Here is a 14,850-nt window from a genome sequence, read left to right as displayed (position 1 = left end):
GGCCTCAAGTTGTGCCAGGGCAGGTTTAGGTTGGATACTGGGAAAAATTCCTTCCCCAAAAGGGCTGTCAGGCACTGAAAGGGGCTGCCCAGGGCAGGGGTTGAGTCCCCACCCCTGGGGGTATTTAAAAGCTGGGCAGACGAGGTGCTTAGGGACAGGGTTTAGTGGTGGGATGGCAGGGTTAGGGGAATGGCTGGGCTTGATCTTAAAGGTCTTTTCCAAACCAAATGATTCTGTGATTCTGTCTTGTCCCCACCCTAAATACCACGTGATATTCATTTGTCTTCATAACTGAAAGAGTCAAGAAGGCATCACATGATACTGAAGTAGATAAATCACAAAACCGTTCTGCAGCTAATGACTCCATATGTTGCTGATCAAAAAAAGCAGGGCGGTTTCCAGTGACAGCCCTGCCCTCGGAAGGGTTATGTCTCTGGGTTTGCGGTGGTACATTGTGCCCAGCACAATGGGAGCTTCTGTGTGCGATTTATGGAGTGAGTTCAACCAAGAGTTTTGGGGGAAGGTGGACAGACAAACAGTAGCGCTGTCTTCAGGTTTATGGAAAATTTCGGTTATGTTGAAGATCAAATGCTCTGTTCCAAATTCACCCAGACAGCTTGACTGTTCCCCACATTCAGTGAGAAAGATTGGCTCAAGTGTTGGGGATTCAAATGATTGTTCGTGAATGGTTTATTTTGGAAAGTATTTTACTTCCCGTTTTGGGGCTGTTGAAGAGACTCAAAACCCATACTTATTTCCTCAATGCTGATGAGTCTCATAAGACTTCAGTTAGTTCTTCTTGTGCTTTCCCTTTCCTCTGGTCAGTATTTTTTGGTTGATCCCCTCCGTTTTGTTGGTATGACTTTTCTCAGAGTGGAAGGGAAAACAAGAGGAGCTGATTTGCTTTCCCCCTTTACCAGCACCTGGGTTGGCTAGGTCACTGAGTTTCATATCAGGGTAAAACATGGCCTTTTTTTGTTTTTTAATCTTGCACTTTCCACTACATGGCAAGCGTAGTTCTGCAGCTAAAGTGTCTGCTAAATTTTCTAAGTGGCAGTAAACTTACTTTCCAGAAGTAGAGACCATATTCTGAATCACAGAGTTGTGCACTGGGGTTGCACATACTTAGGCCTAACTGGTGTGGTTGATGAGTGTTTTGATTAAATTAAGTTTCAAGATTAAGGGATGACATATCATGCATTTCAGGTTATCAAAACCAATCGCATTCTAGCAGAGCATCAGCTCAACCCAGAGCATCTCCTGCCGAGTGTAATGGAATTATGTCCTGTCCATGCCCTCCTCTCCATTAACCCCAAGGACAGCGTGTAACGGGAAGACTTGTTTGAATTATTCCTTTGTTCAATGCCGTAGATCCGAATCCGGGATCCAAACCAGGGGGGCAAAGATATAACAGAAGAAATAATGTCTGGAGGGGGGAGCAGGAACCCAACGCCTCCCATCGTGAGACCCACTTCCACACCTACTCCACCTCAGGTAATAAAGTGGCCACGTAGCCTTCTCCCAGTGATGTCTGCTTTGCTTTGCTGTTTGTTAGACCCAATTCCCATGTTCTTCCGTCCACACCACCGATCGCCTTAGACACCTGGATGGTCCTAAGTTGTCCATGTTCTTCCAGAATTATGTTTTTTTTCCAAGTTTAGTCATTTTTACCAGCCTGTAGCTTGTAAAATGTGGAGCTGCAGCGCTGCTACAAGTTCCCCATCCCTGTTTTTGTATCAGCAGTAGTTTTTTAGAGCTCGTAGACTTCTAGTGTTAAAGGAGGAGCCAATATATTTGTGAGAAATGTGATGTTTCCATTAATGTCTTGTGCATCTGAGAAAAGTCAGTGTCATGCACGTGATTGATTATCTATCTTCAGTTGCATCACTGTCCATGCTAATGTTTTTCTGCTTTAGTAGTGTTGTTTTAGAGTAACAAGAATGACTGTAGCTGAGGAATTGTATCACAGAGCTTCCAGATTTGGTCTCTGCCTGTTCAACCTTAAAAACGCATTTTTCTGACGTAGGAAAAAGCGTAAATATCCCAAACTGACATTTTCCATAGCTCATAAATATCTTCAAAAAGCCTTGTCTCACACCTTTGAGTTTCTGACCCTGTCTAAGCCTCTGTATCCTGCTTCACCTGAGAAGTCCACATGTCTGGAAATTAAAGTGATTGGAAATCCAGGTCTGTTCTAGTCCTTTTTGACCCAGGGCCAAAAGAATGCTCACAGACTTGCAGACCAGCAGTCCTGACGCCAATGTTAAGTCCACCATGATGTGTATCGATGGGGCTGGAAGTGGCTGCGAGGTCTAATTAGAAGATGATTTCTCTCCTGACCAACTCTTCCCCACCTGCGGCAGGAAGATGTGATGCCTCCGTCATCTCCCCATAGCATTGGTGATGGAGAGGAGGCACGTGGCAGCTCCTGCCCTCTTTCCAGCTGCTGTTTGCTTCATCCATCATCTTAGCTTTCCCTCTCTTTTGGGAGAGATGGTGCTAAGCCACAGGCTGCTAAACTTAAAAGTTTTTGAATAATTGGGAGAAGAAGAAACTCCATGGTTTGGCACAAGCCTTGGAAGTTGGCCGTGTTTTATTGGAGGTCGTTGTCCACTTGTCAGGGCCCTGATAAGAAGACAGTAAATATCAGGAAGGTTCTCCAAGTGATGGGTGGGCTTCAGATCAGAGCCTGGCTGAGGCTGGGGTGCAATTTCTTCTAAGTTCTTCCCTGTTTTATGTCAGAGATGAGGTTTTGCTAGCTTTTAGGTGAAACACCCTTTCCTGAGCTGAAACCTTACTTTCCTCTCTGCATATGGAGTTTTTCTGCTGACTGTCCTGTGCTGAGGCAAAAGCACAAGCTTGCCTTGAGGCACCCGTCATGCTGGAGCAGGAGCCCAAGGTTACAGGTGAGCCAGCAGAAGTGTAACTGGGATCACTGAGATGAAATAAGAGCCTGGCCTGCAGCTCTCCCTTGCATTGAGACCAGGAGGATAGCTACAGCTTTTGGCTGTTCCCCTGCTTCAGTCGAATCCTCTTGACCGTTTGCTTTGGTCACCTGCTTTCTTCTCCTGTTCTCCATCGTGGACAGGCAGCAGCAAGGCACCATCCTCAAGCAATTCCTGGCTAGCCGTGTTTTTGCAACAAGGTCTGCAGTGCTCGGCTGGAAAAGGCTGTTTTTTCTGCCAGAGAGTGATCTGATGGTTAACGACTACAGCTGGAAGGGGAGAAGAGCCGAGAGCTGACTATGTACAGAGTCAATTAAACTTCTTTCCAAGTGTTTTCCACGAGAGAAGATCCTAGCGATGTAAAATGTTGGAGCATCAGTGAGATCTTCTTCGCATTAGAAGTGGGGAAGAGTTGGAAATAGCCAGGGTTTCAGATCATGTTTATGCATGGTGCAATGAAGCCAGGCACTTACCGGCTCATTTTTGCATTCAGAAATCTATTTTAAGACACTACAATTAAGTCAAACAGGACAAAATAAATGTTTTTCAAGAGGAGGTTAATAAGCATGAATTTTTATCAGCTGTAATTTATATGCAAAGATGTCCAATCATCTACTCTAAGTAAGGTATGCAAATACTTCATTGTTTAATATCCAGGCTTCGCTTTGATTAGGTACTTGGAACCACTTTTGTTAATCACAGAAGAGCTCTGAAACAGAGCTCACCAGAAAAAGTTCATTAGTGTAACATAACTGAAAATTGAAGCCCACTTAAGCCAGGAAATTCAAAGTTATTGTCCCAATAGCATCCCTAATTCATTTCTTTGGAGCAAGTGTAGTATCTTGGATGAAATTAGATGATGCCTTGCTAACTGTGCTCAGTGGCTGAATTCCAGTATGGATGGATGTTATAATTCTGAACAGTCTAATAACTTGAAATATTCAGCCATAACTTTGCTTGAAATGTGCTAGGGTTTTTTTGCATTGCCTTTCCCCAGCTGATAAAAGCTGTGAAGAGTCAGTGTGAGCTTCATATGAACATCCCTGCCTGCTGGGATGCTGGCAGCTGAGGGCAGCTCCCGGACGAGGTGCAATGGGAGCATCGTCGCTGTCATCTTGTTCCACTGCCCCTTTGAATCCAGCCCTGCACATGGGTCGGGGTTGATGAGATTTCATCCGGTTGAACGCTCAAAATGCCAGCATGCAGTCTCCAGGCTTGACAAAGCAGCATCTGATCAAAGTGACTCCCAATCCAATGATATTTTGAAAGTCTGCTAAATTCTAGCAGTGCTTTTTTTGTGCTGACTGCCAGTATCTGATTCTCTAATCTCATTATTTAGACAACACAACCACAGAGGGAGAAACTTGCTCCAGAAGTGCATAAAACCACTGCTGTAGACCAGTCCCTTTCACAAATTTTACATTTTAAAATAATTTAATAATAATAATAATAATAATAATAATAATAATAAGGCCCGTTGTGTTGCCTCTTTCAAAACTTTCATTTTTTTCCTGTGCATTTGGATTTTTTTTAACTGACCCAAAGAAAATAGAAAACTTCGATAACACAAGCCCGAAGCACCCTCCTTACTCAGTAGATTAAGTGCTTAACATCAAGAAAATACTGGACTTGTCTAAAAGATGAGCATTGCTGCCAAGACTCAAGCCGCCTGGTTTTACCCATTTCCATGCTTTTTGTATCTCCTGCTTTGTAGTCAGCATCGCTGACCAAAAAGTGCTTTAGGTGGTGTCTTCCCAGCACCTCCACAGTGGTTGCTTAATTGCTAAAATGCTTTAAAGTTCCTGCGTAAAAGAAGCTGGCAGTAAGTGGAGATATTATTTATAGGTTTCTAGCAGGATGCTATTTTCCACACTCCGTTTTTTGCTGGGAAGATAAATAAACCCCAGAACCACATATTGAATCTGGCTAGAGCGTTTGCTCGGCACTGACTTAGGTAGAAGATCACATTTTAAAGAGTAAGAAATGCTCTGAGTTTCCTGGCAAACCTCCTCTGAGTATCGATGAGTTTGTCACGTTTTGTGTTTGCTCGGTCTATGAGCCATGCCAGGACAGAGTAACAGAGCAACTCTTTGAGCATCATAAATCACGAGAGCAATTGTGTGGGGTTTTTTTTCCTAGAAAGACCCTAAATGCTCCATTTTGAAGCTGAGAGCCTATAAAGATCAGTACTTCAGTACCATTTATGTTGCTTTGCAATATCGTTCCCACAAAATAAATGAGCATTTCCCAAATTTCTTAAGAAAACATGTTCGTGGGCCTGAGGATTTTCGAGCCTTACAGGTTTTTTGTCCACTAGTCTCGTTGGGTTCATGCAATTCTTACCACATTCTCCTTTTTCCCCCACATTTTTCATAAAATGAAACTTAATGATCCACTGAGGGTGAGGGAAAAGTGTTCTTGAAACCTGTTCGTTTGTAAAACTGTTTTCTTTGGCTTCCTTCAGATTTGGCTGGAGATAGGGATGCAATTCTTCATCTGTAGTCCAGACAATCTCATCAGGCTCGTTCCTGGAAGAGGAACAATCCCAAATAAAATTTCAACCCTTCACCCCGCTTACTTAGATTTTCATTTGTCCAGATGTGCTTTTTCACGGTCCTCCTTTACCTTTCAGTTGCATGAAGTGGTGAAAAATGGTATATTGAAGATAATTCACTCTTTATTCTGCACTGTTCAGATGGAATAGCTGAAAAAGCTGGAAAAGGGACCCAAAAAAAGAATCCCAGGAAGAGGAGCGGATTGCCAGAAAGTTTCTTTTTTTAGAGAAATAAGTTTTGCATGGATTTCCGATAGCCTGTCCGAAAGAAGGAACTAGACACCCGTGTCTTGAGTCCCCTGCTTTATTTTGGTTGTTTAAAAATCCCTTTTCCTGTAGATCATCTGAGAAGTCAGCTGGGTGTATGGCTGGGTAAGAAAAGCCACCTGCAGAAAGCTGCATGGCTTTCCACTTGAGAGTATTAAACTTTAATTTACCCCCATTTTCTCCTTTGCGTGGTCCCTGATGCGCGTTTAAGGGGATTTTGCAAACGTAAATTGTTAACTTGCCCCATCCATGTTCACCCTAATGTACACAAGTGCTTTACCTGTAAAATTGAGTTTGATATAGTTACTTAGAGTCTTAAATAAGGTCTTCATTAGATTCCAAGGTGAATCAAACCTTCATGAACACAAGCAAAGTCATCGTTTGTGCCACTAATGGTGGGAAGAGTTAAAATATGTGGTCTCTGCAACAGGCCATGGCTTTTCAGTCTTGTGACTTTGCTGGTCTTGCAGTTTGGTTTTTATATATAGAAAAATTTCGGGCTCGCTCCGCGTTGATTGGGAGCCCCTCTCTTTAGATTGATGCACAGTGGGTTTCATTCTCATTACCTAGCAGGTACCATCAACCAGTCTGTCTGCAGAAGGCACTGGATGTTTTAGAACCAGTTATTTATAACCAGATTATTTTCCTACTGGGATAGCAAGTTACTATGGGTGTGCATAGGGATATGTACGTACACTATTTATACGCACCTTACCTATCTATAAATATGTAGAGAAATAATATCTATTAAAACACCTGAGGTGTTTGAAATAACTGATCGGTTGAGAAAGGAGTCGAGTCCAGAGAGCAAACTTGAAGTTACGGAGAGGTCTTGGTGTATATCCGACTTTTTGCAGATGACGCAGGGGAGCGTTTCTGCTGCTCTTGGAAGAAGCATTCAGCGAACGGAGTGTATTACTAACTGTGCTCTGCTGTCTCTTTCTTGCTGTTGTTAACAGTAATTGTCTCTCTCTCCCCTTCTCCTGCTGCCTTCTCCCTCCCTTCCCCATGTACCTTTTGAATTTCTTCAATCGGTCTGTGTACCTTTTTTCTTTATTTTCCCTGCCTTTGGTTTTTCTTCTCTATCCCACCCTATTCTCCTCTCCCCACTTGCTTGCTTGTGCTCCTTGTTGCTAGTTTTTATGTTCGCACGCTCATTATCACCCTTTTTTGTACTTCAAATCCCAGCAGCTGTCCAGCCAGGTCCCCGAGCACAGCCCTGTGGTTTATGGGACTGTGGAGAGCACCCATCTCGCTGCCAGCACCCCTGTCGCTGCGACTAGCAACCCGAAGCAAGGTTTGTTGATGGATATTTCCTCCCTGGTTATTTTTAGTCTTTTTTTTTTTTTCTCTCCTTTCTTGTTTTAGATTGAATATTTTTGGCATGGAGACAAGCAGTCAGCAGAAATAGGAGGGGAGGGACTTCTTTTTCCTCCAGTGGAACATTTTAACAATGAGTTGCTAAGGGAATTAATTGAAATTTGCCAACATGAAACTGGTTAAAAATCCTTGTATTCAAGCTTGTATGTCCTAAACGTTGTTTCAGAGCACCTAGAAGTGTGAACCTCTTCTCGCCCACGTGCCATCCTTCAGAAACAAGTGTGTTGTCAGTAAAATGCTCTTAGCCAGAGTGGCTTTATACCATTTGGACAAATACCCATAGCGATGGCACGTAACCAGGGCATCATATGGCTCCTCCAGAGCTGCTTGTGTATCCCGGCCTACAGGACACGGGCGATTTTAATTAGAAAAAAAAAATGCTAGCGTGCAAAGTATCTCCTAACAAATTTTACTGACTTTAGTAAAAACAGCATGGATGGAAAAAGTTTCTTAAAGTGATTACATTTCCTTGTCATATCTAAGAATATACATTTGAATGGAGATTTTTTTAAACTGTTGAAAGAAAAGGTGTCCCAGGAGGGAGGATGGAGTGTGCCAAGTCTCTTCCCACACTGAAATTTTAAAGCCACCTAAAAGCCATTTAAAAACCATAGTTAATAATGTGTATGCTGCCATCACGCTAATAGAGTTGACACTGCCATTTGCTTCCTGGTTGTTCACCGCATTGCAGCGTTTGAGCTTTCTGCCCGGAGCCGTGCATACATGAAAGGCAAGGTGTTCCGTCTTCCACTCGTGAGCGTTACCTGTACACTTTGAGCCTGCCGAGATCTTCTGTTTTCAGAGTATTTGCTAGAGGAACGCTGAGCCCCAGAGAAGCACAGCTCTAGAAAAGAGGGGGAAAAAGCTGCCTCTGATACTTCAGGTGTCACAGATCCAAATAGCAGCACAGTTGCAGCTTGAGAGTAAAGGGAAGTATCCCTAATTTGTATCAGATTCTAAAATTTACTGAAAATGTTGCTCTTTAACAGCCATAGCGTAGACTCCAGGGTTTTCCCTCGGTGAAAACTGTTCTGCAGGTACACCTCTAGGCTGCTGCAGTGTCTAGAAATGGTTGGAAAGGGACCTTTTGGAGCTTGTCTGGTTCCATCTCCCACTTGAAGTGGGATTATAGTTTTGTCCAGATCTTGGTGCAAAACTTAGACCTCTCTGTCACCTGAAAAAGTTGTGGGTAGGTTTAACATACGTCAAATTGACTGTGATTGCGCCGGCCGAACACATCTCGCGGGCTCGCTGCTGTGCATTGCCGCTCTGCTCTGGCACAGCCACTCTCCCCAGTCCATGTCTGTGTCCCCCAGCTGCTGATGTGCCCAAGTCCCACTCATGGCCAGGGACATGCTCTGTGCCCGCTGAGGTGCATGATGACGCTGGGACTTAAACAACTGATGGCTGCAATGCAGAAAATCCAAAATAAAATACATCACAGTATTGCAGCCCTACGTATGAAAACTTGTGTTTCCAGGACGCGTGAGTCTTCTCCCTCTTCACTCACTCTTTAACTTAATCCCTTTGTAGGTAACTGGATGTAAACTGGAAGTAAGTGGTCTTTAGTTAGTTACACAGGTCTGACTGTGCTGGTTTAAATATAAATCAGGGCTTGAACTGGGATTTAACACTGATGAGCTTTCCTGTGTTTATCTCCGTTCCATCCCAGAAAGATTCAAACATTTGTTCCAGTCCAAAAATTGCTAAAGAGCACATTTATGTAAGCATTGCGGAGAAAAGGCGAGCCCTGAAATAACACCATTAGTGTTCGACTGGCCTCGGGGCAGGGGAGAGCAGCAGTGGTGTCAGTCCCAGGACAGAGCAAATAAAAGGTGAAGGAAGTTGAGACACTGTTAAAATTATTTATTTAAACCGAGCTAGCAACTCAGGGGGAACATCTTTCCAGAAACCCATGCCAAGGTATCAAAATAATTTCTCAGTTTGTGCCTCATGTTGGGTTTTTTGGTTCCAAAATAAAAATGCTCATCAACACGTACAAATATCTTAAGGGTGGAAGTCACAAGGACGGAGCCAGACTCTTCTCAGTGGTGCCCAGTGCCAGGACAAGGGGCAATGGGCACAAACTGAAGCAGAAGAGGTTCCAGTCGAACGTGAGGAAGAGCTGCTTTACTTTGAGGGTGACCGAGCCCTGGCCCAGGCTGCCCAGGGGGGCTGTGGAGTCTCCTTCTCTGGAGATATTCAAACCCTGCCTGGATGATGTCCTGTGCAGCCTGCTCTGGGTGAGCCTGCTTGAGCAGGGGGGTGGGACTGGGTGATCCCCGGAGGGCCCTGCCAACCCCGGCCAGTCTGGGATTCTGTGATAGATAAGGCTGCACGGCTTTCTTAAGCAAGTGTTTATTAAACCCAGTATGAATTGATTCCCTGAAGACCCCTCCACCATGTTCATCCTGTGGTTCGGATTCTCCCTTGTGCCCTTCACCTCGTGCACTCATTCACATCAGTTGAAATTCAGTATAAAGCTATCATTCTAATTTTGTGATATTCAGCGATCATTTTGCAGTTATTTATAACTGCGCACAGCTCTTGGCCCGTTCGCTGGGTTGGAGATTGGGAACGGAGCATGTGTGCCAGGCCGGCAAGACCCAGCCTCTCTTATTTCTCACTGCCAGTATCTGCAGTCTCTGTTATTTTTGAGTTGAAGTCATTAGGAAGGCTGAATTTGGGATTGCGTTGCATTTCAGATCCTTGTTTTTTCTTTAAAAGACAAGCATTTGGCATTCGCTGCTTTTAAAGCAGCTTCTGGCTTTTCAGGCTTCAAAATTCATGCATGATTTGGAGGGACACAGGAATTGCTATAATACCTTGAAAAGTAGTGTTGTCTGGGGGCAAGCAGCTAGCTGGCATTGCTGTAGGTGCTCCTGGTGCACGTATATCAGCCGGGCTACAGAAGGCAAGGATATTGCTTTAGAATGTAGGTCAAGCTGATGGCAGAGCATGCAGGAACCTGGCTGTAGGCCAGGCCGGTGCAGAGGTTATAATGGGGTATAATTGCGCATGAAAATCAGAGCTGGCCACGTTTACTCAGCTTGCACAGGTTCAGTGCGATGTTCGGCGTATGATTATTATTATTGGTTTTTTAAACCTCTTCCCAAATCCTGCAATGTATTGGACATGGAGAGCGTATAACACAGTTTGTAGAAAAGAGATTAATGTCGGATCCTGAAGTTTGGAAAACTTTCAGCCCCTGTGCTGACACTCTGACTCAGTAATGTGTGCTCCAAAAACCGCCTGCGAAGCCAGCATTGGCACCGCCTCGCAAATGGACAAAAGATGGAAAAATGGAAGCAAGCCCAGCGATTATTTTCAGATAAACACCGCGAAGGAGAAATGAATTCCCCTTTGCAGTAAAATCTTCCCTGTCCGCTGCTCTGGGCAGTCTTTGCCAGCACGACCACCCAGCTCCCTCTCTGGCTTTAATGTCTTTGCATGGAGGAGACAGCAAGCATCTGTCCTGCTGAGTTTGTAAAAGTATTTCCAATGAAGAGTGATTTTGCAAAATTTGTATTTATCTGGATATTTAAAAAAATATCTATTGATGGAGCAAGCTTTCCTCCTGGACAGCCTTGCACTTCCAGTAAATACTTTCTAAATATAATGTGAGGAACGATCTTGGCGTATTTAGGAAAAGGGATCTGATTCAGTTTGGATGAATTACATTGACTTTTGTTTTCTCTTTCCAACTGTATGTGGTTTCACGTGACTATTTCTGTAATAGTTGGCAGGGATCAATGTTCCTTTGCCAGGACTTGGAGATCTGTTCTCGGTGATGGTCGGTCAGGTTAAGATTTGCTTCTCATTAGCCCAGTCTGCTCATCGTTCTTCTGAAATCCCTCCTCCTCAAATTACTTTTTCTCTTGAATTTTGCACACACAGCCTGTATGGGTGGCTAACATGTTCCCCAAATAAGGCATCGTTAGAAGAAAGTGTCTTTAAACCACTGCTTTAAAATGCAGCTGTATATTTTTGCTGTGTTTTTTATCTCTCAGAACATTTTTCTAGACACTTCAAATGCTTTTTTTTTTTTTTTTTTGAGCAATCTCATTTGACTCAAGGGAGAGAATATCCAGGAAGTTGTTTATAGCGAGCTGTAAATGTCAAGAATGTTCCATGAGTTGTCTGCAAAGGATGTTCCAGAAATCGGAGGTGACGCATTTTCTTTTCTAAACCAGTTCCCGGGTCCTTCCATGGAGCCTTCAGAATCAAAATCAGCTGTTGGGACACTTTCTCCCATCTTTTTTCCTCATTTGTCATCCTCATCCGAAGCTGTCTCCCTACGTGCCTCATTAAATTGATAAACTACTGCTTTGGCTGTGGTCCTCATTGTAATGCTGCTGGGGCTGTCGACAGCTGGAAGCAAAGTTCTTCATTGCTCCAGCTATTCCTAAAGATGGGACTTGATGCTCCAAGTGGTTTCGGATGGGTTCTCCTTCAAAAACCCTTTCCCTTCAGCCTATCTGTTGAATAAGCCCCAAATGGAAAGCCAGCAGAGGTGGGAAAGCCCAAAGCAAACCATGCCTCTTCAGTTCTACCCAAATTTTGATGGTTTTGGGTTGTTTGCAGCCTTCGATTTCCTAATCTGAACAGCGGGGTTTGTGCCTCTGGCATTTTTAGAATTCCTTTTTGCTGTTGTGGTGGCGTCCCAAAGGAGTTCCCCGTTGCTTCAGTGCTCAGAAAGCCTCGGGGCATTTTGCATTCATGGAGTGGAGCGGAGCAGAGCTCCCTCCCCGAGGACAGATAAAGATGACCTCCTCATAAGGGTGATTGGAACTGGACCACTGAGTCCCAGCTTTCCGTATGATTGGCTTTGGGTGATACCTGTCTCATCTGTCTTGCAGAGTTGTAGCACAGAGGATCCTAAGCAAGATTTTCGTCAAATCAGAGGTGGGAGAGGGTCTTTTAGGATCTTGGCTCATATTTTGTTCAAAAGAAGTGGGAATAAGTGCGTTAAATGGAGTGGCAGCAGATCTTTGGGAGCCACATGGTGGCCATGGCAGGGATGGTATTGCAAAGTCTGTTGCTGATCACAAGATAAGTATGGGGACTTCTCTGCGCATGGTAGTTTGGGATTTGGTTTGATCCATGTGCCTATTTCACCGTGCTTTTCCCATCCTGCTCAATACCCTTAGCCTGCAAAGAACAAGAGGTCGTGATGCTGTTCTTCGGTGGCAGCTGCACTTAAATCTGTTTGGGGTTTCCTTTCTTTGGGAAAAGTTGTCTTTAGTGAAATTTAGAACAAAAAAAAGGGGGATTGTGTCCTTTAGTCTGATGTGCTGGAGTTGAGAAATAACAAGTGGAAAAATAAACTAGGTGCATCTTGCATATTAGCAATGGCTTGCCATGTGGCGTATGTAAAAGAACGGCCCGTCGTCAGTCGTGGAGTAGCTTCCCCGTTTTACAAAGAGGGGGAACAGTGGCAGAGACTGGCTGCAGGTCTCTGGTGCCTCTTACAACCCCGGCCTCCTTTGAGAGAGAATCCAGCTAGAGCATATTTTTGTCTTCTGTAATTTCTGTCAAGAAAAATTCTGCTTGCAGCAGCAGTTTCTGCAAGAAATCCACATTTTATAACATATTGGGGTGCCTTTGCTGTGAAGGGTGCTGCTTAGAGCAAAGTCTACGGTCAGAAAAACAGAAGCAGCGGTTGCATTTCCAGATTTGCCAGCTGCGGGTTATCTGGAGGACTTTTCCTTTAGATGCCAAGGTTAGCTTCAGATGCCTCCGGTGTCTTCCTCAGAGCTTCTTGAACAGCAGGTAGAATGCAGGCAAGGGGAACCAAGGGAAGGAGTCTTAGATAGAGCGAAGGAAAATGGAGTTGACTTGCTCTTTGTAACATGGCCTTTTTTTCTTTTTTGCCTTTCCCAGAAGAGAAGCCAAAACCAGATCCAGTATTAAAACCTTCTTCTCCAGTCCTCAGACCAGAACCTACTGGGGAGAAAAAAGATCAAGCTGGCCAGACGACCGAGGCCACCTCAGTGGAAACCCCACCAGAACTTCCTCTTGCTCCATCACCAACCCCGGCTGCTCCCATCGCAGTTGCTGCTGCTGCTGCTGTTGTCACCGTTTCTAGTAAATCCACATTCACAGCTGACTCAGAGGAGAAATGTGAACTCGCTTCCCCAAAAGAGGAGGCAATGCCTATACCTAATGCCGCACCCTGCACAGACACGTCAGACCCTTCGCCAGCAGAAGAGGCTGATGCCGAGGTGTGCAAGGAGCCTAGTAGTGTAGCATCTAGTGATATTCCAGTGACTGCTAGTACTAATCTAATTAATGAAATGAACGGAGTTAGTGAAAAAGTAACTGCTGCAGAGAGCATAGTAGATGTAGCCCAGACAGAAGTTGCGCCATTGACTGTTGAGTTGGAGACGCCAGAAGCACCTCCAGCAGAAGTGGAAAGCATGCCATCTTCCAGTGCTCTTCACGTTGCTCCCTCTCCTCCTCCTACCCCACCTCCCACCCCTCCACCGCCTCCTCCTCCTCCTGTTTCTGTTGCTGCTGCTGCTGCTGCTGTTACCACTACAACTCCTTCTCCACCTCCTCTTCCATCTCCTACTGCCCTCCCTGTTGTTCAGGGAGATTTAGAAGGAGAGGAGAGCACAAGAACTACTCTTAATGAAGAGGTAAAAGATACTGAAAAGAAGGAAGAGACAGAAGCAGATGGGCAGCTGGAGGAGAGCACAGACACTCAGAACTCGAGCAAGAGTCCTGTCCCAGGTAAGCGTCTGGCACTGTGGTTGCATGCGGTAGACTGGAGGATGAAGGAAAAAGGGGTCTTTGGGGTTCTTCTTACATCAGATGTTTCTGTTTCTATCTATAAAAAAAAAAAAAAAAAATTGATGGTGCTGCATGACAGTTGCTGTGATTGCGAAATCCTGATCTTTGTTTGCAGGGAAACAAAAAAAGCCCTCGTAGTTGTTCATAAAAGAGGTAGCAGACTCGGATGTGCATCCCAGGGTTCACGTGAGCTGCCAGCATTTTGCTTTCATGGTGATGCAGGGCAGCTGTTAACAGGGGAATTCAAAGGACACAGTTCTCGTTCGCTCTGAGATGACCGGTCGGTCTGGGGGCCTGTTGCTCTGTGCCTAAACCAGATTAATGTTCAGACCTTGAAGCCCTCAGGGTGACCCTTCAGAGTCAGCGGTTTCTGGAAACCAGTGGGGTGGGGTTTTTCCCAGCTATAAAAACTGTGTCATGGTGTTACCAGGTGTGGGTAAATGAAATGGGCCGTTAAAGCTCTTCCAAATGACCAAAGCACCACTCACCTCAATCTGCCCAGCCTTAATTAACGATGCATCTGGTTTTCCACTCCAGAAGTAACGCATAAGAGAAATTTCTCCTTCTGCTCCCTCAGCTCAGCTGTTCTCGTTTCACTGTTCGTGACATTTTAAGAAAGCAAGGTGCTTTAGTTCAGGAGGCGTAAGGACTTGTTACAAATTGCTAAAAATTGACATTTCTATAGCTGCCTTTTAAAATCCAGGGTGTTTCTCTGCGTGGTGTTATCTGCCTTTGCTCTCAGTGTCCTGGCACAGCGCTTGTTTAGCATTTAACAGCTTAATTTAGACCACTGTCTTTTTATTTGCTGTATTTTCAATAGAAAACAGCTTTTTATTTTTCAGGACTTCCTGGAAATGACACTGTGGAAAAGAAGTTAAATCAATAGATTACTTGTATTTAGCTGCGGGT

At 44.5% G+C, this 14,850-nt stretch overlaps 1 protein-coding gene across 13 annotated transcripts in view; it reads left to right on the top strand.

Moving 5' to 3' along the window:
• The window catches only part of EIF4G3 (eukaryotic translation initiation factor 4 gamma 3), a 149,531-nt gene that overhangs the window by 91,167 nt on the left and 43,514 nt on the right, over positions 1-14,850 (top strand). For 11 of the 13 annotated variants that reach the window (XR_004842978.1, XR_004842979.1, XM_035901935.1 and 8 more), the window contains 3 exons: positions 1,372-1,494; positions 6,955-7,063; positions 13,030-13,881. Coding sequence is in view for 11 of the 13 variants with exons in the window: in XM_035901935.1 (XP_035757828.1) it covers positions 1,372-1,494; positions 6,955-7,063; positions 13,030-13,881 (1,084 nt within the window). In the remaining 2 variants the exon portion in view is untranslated. The remainder of the gene's footprint in view (positions 1-1,371; positions 1,495-6,954; positions 7,064-13,029; positions 13,882-14,850) is intronic. The other 2 variants (XM_035901928.1, XM_035901938.1) reach the window with 1 other exon arrangement.

Source organism: Egretta garzetta, unplaced genomic scaffold, assembly GCF_000687185.1.
Source record: "Egretta garzetta isolate BGI_Z169 unplaced genomic scaffold, ASM68718v1 scaffold69, whole genome shotgun sequence".
NCBI classification, from domain to species: domain Eukaryota; kingdom Metazoa; phylum Chordata; class Aves; order Pelecaniformes; family Ardeidae; genus Egretta; species Egretta garzetta.
The sequence above is the reverse complement of the archived record's forward strand: the minus strand, read 5'-3'. Positions and strand labels throughout refer to the sequence as shown.